This window comes from Ylistrum balloti, unplaced genomic scaffold (genome assembly GCF_031769215.1).
Source record: "Ylistrum balloti isolate Yb309-2 unplaced genomic scaffold, AGI_CSIRO_Ybal_v1 Utg369830, whole genome shotgun sequence".
Lineage (NCBI taxonomy): Eukaryota > Metazoa > Mollusca > Bivalvia > Pectinida > Pectinidae > Ylistrum > Ylistrum balloti.
The window spans coordinates 2,135,313-2,137,798 of record NW_026781993.1 but is presented as its reverse complement, the minus strand read 5'-3'; the positions used below and the strand labels follow the sequence as shown (position 1 = coordinate 2,137,798).

At 38.1% G+C, this 2,486-nt stretch overlaps 1 protein-coding gene across 1 annotated transcript; it reads right to left on the bottom strand.

The window, feature by feature from the left end:
* Positions 1 to 560: 560 nt before the first annotated feature.
* LOC132545201 (chitin deacetylase 1-like) lies at positions 561 to 2,053 on the bottom strand. Its single transcript, XM_060208876.1, has 2 exons — positions 2,011 to 2,053; positions 561 to 1,687 (listed from the first exon to the last, which is right to left on the bottom strand). The coding sequence occupies exons 1-2, from the start codon at positions 2,051 to 2,053 to the stop codon at positions 561 to 563; spliced, it is 1,170 nt and encodes a 389-aa protein (XP_060064859.1).
* Positions 2,054 to 2,486: the final 433 nt, after the last annotated feature.

Here is a 2,486-nt window from a genome sequence, read left to right as displayed (position 1 = left end):
ATATATGATGGACAGTGTGTGAGAGTGGCGGTATTATCTGCATGTAGAAATGTAACAAGAAGGCAGGCTTATGATGGGTTGTCTCAATTATCTATAGTATCAGGACCGAATTAATCATTGTTGTACGTGTAAAGTATATCAGAAATACGGGTTATAGCTAGGTAGGAAAGGTTTCGGGCGAAGGTTCACATAATAGACACTTTAAACATTCTATCATGTTTTATTTTGAATCAAACTAAAGCAACAATATTACAATATATATATATATATATATATAACTTCAGTTATCAAAGGGACGTAATCGAACATCGAAAAATGACCTGAAGTCTAAAACAGAAATATCAACTTGTCTGGTATATAGTGATCGATGTGTTATTATATGACAATTCGTTCTTAAAGAAACTTTCTAATCGTTGTCAACAAAGATGTTTCATATGACCACAGGCCAAACCTAAATAATGTGACTTTCTGATCAACTCGTCCATATTTAACAAGAATGGAAAATGTACAGTGTAATTATGGTTAGTATTCGTTTATACATGATATCTTCTACACTATAATCATTTCTTTCGAAACTTTAACCATTTTACCATGATATAAATGTAAAGTACCAACGCCGCGACAACAAATAACAGTAAGAGTATTTCTGATGACGTCATCGTGTTAGATTTTTCTCGGTCCTTGAAGCATGTCCAGGGATGGAAATCATCCAACTCAGTTAAATTCTTTGGGTTCTTCATCCACTCGATGACCTGTTTAACGTTAATTATATACACGCCCTTGTGGGATAGCATGTCGTCAATTGCCCTGTCCATAGCTTTTAGGTTTTCCGAACGTTTGAACCAGCCTACGTGCATGTGGATTCCAAATGGTGCCTTGTTACCATTGTAATGACTCAAAAAGTTATTCATGATGTACTCATGCGTTTCCTGGACAGTTTCCGTTTCATTTTTACATGTGTCAAAATACGCACAGTTGTCTTCATCACTGTAGTCCCTCATTGCATTCACAGGTACCTCCCAGAATCCGGGATGTCTGTGGTTCACACAAGGCGGAATTAAACACTTGAAAGGCCAACCGTAGTCCAGTGTAAGTGGCCAGGGGTTTAGGTTGTCGAGTTTTTTCTTTGTATACGTTAGTGAGATATCATAAGTGTATCCAAGGTCTTTTAGTACATCTACCTGGGCATCCCCAGCTGTCAGTAAGTAAGGACTTCTCCATCCTGTCACTGCAGCCTTTGTGACACCAGGTACCTTAGTAACGATGTTGTTTCTTTGATTCTCTGCCTCTTCTTTGAGTCGCCGAGCGTTAGTGATGTGTCCATGGGTTACACTGTGCGCGGCAAGTTCGTAGCCTCGGTTATAGAAATCTTTCAGAATACCATAATTTGTATTATCTCCAGAAACATAGAATGTCACGCTTAAAGGACATCCATTCGGATTCTTTCGGGGTTCTCCAAATAGTTGGTCTAGGGAGGGAAGGGCGTGTTCTCGGACGCCATCATCGAATCCAAAATACACCATCTGAGGAATGATATGTCGGTCTAAAGGATGGAAGTAGGTTTGGCAGAAACAGTTGGGAAGGTGACAGTTTACACCTTGATGACAATACGACACCACAGTAGGCAGCACGAGAAGTAGACATAAAATCTTCCGTTCCATCGCTGTTACATTATCAGATCCAATAACTTCAAAATTTACTTGTTTCCTTAACTTATACCTGTACAATCGTGTTGTTTCTCGATATACGAACGCACATTAATTATTTGTCCCTGAGGCATGTGTTATCCTGCACCTTCGTGGTATTCCATTAGATCAACAAGTGTTCTTAAAAGGACGCATTGATCGCGTAAACACGTTGATAGAACGTAATGCTGTGACGTAATTGTTATCTCTAGAATATTACCATAAAACAGTCAAATGTTGTTTAATACCTTGACATACGAGGAAACACCACATATTATTGTGTATGCTAATTATAATTGTAGGCCTTCTAGGAAGCACTACAAACCTGCGGGGATGAAGTACCACGGTTTTTGTTCTCTACATAACATTTAAATAGTTACCAGGGGTACGTTAGCCTGATTCAATTAAAGTGTAATACTTCGGAAGTTTTGTCAAATTCACGCAATCAAAATCATTTCTATAATAAGCGGTAAACCGAAAACTACAATTAGCGCAATAATGTTTTAGCGAAAAGCGCTAAAATAAGATAACAGCGAAAATAAGAAGGTTTGTAGTATCTGTTTTAAAGAGTTCAAGAAGTTATCAGTTGGAAAATTGCATCCTGAAGTCATATGATATCTACCGACTGGTGATTACGTTTGAAAGCTGAGTGAAGAGTATATCTGGTACAGGCTTTATAAGAAAATGGCCCAGTCGCTGAACATTGTTGAATGCAACGGGCTTTAAGATCGTACAAAAGAAAAACAAGTGAATAACGCGTCTAAATAAAACGTTAGAATTGAATACAGTAGAGTCAGACAA

Excerpts from the sequence above, each read along its gene's own strand:
- LOC132545201 (XM_060208876.1), bottom strand. The coding sequence starts at position 2,053 with ATGTTATGTAGAGAACAAAAACCGTGGTACTTCATCCCCGCAG. Across the intron at positions 1,688-2,010 it reads GTGGTACTTCATCCCCGCAG|TTATTGGATCTGATAATGTA; the intron begins GTTTGTAGTGCT and ends TAAATTTTGAAG.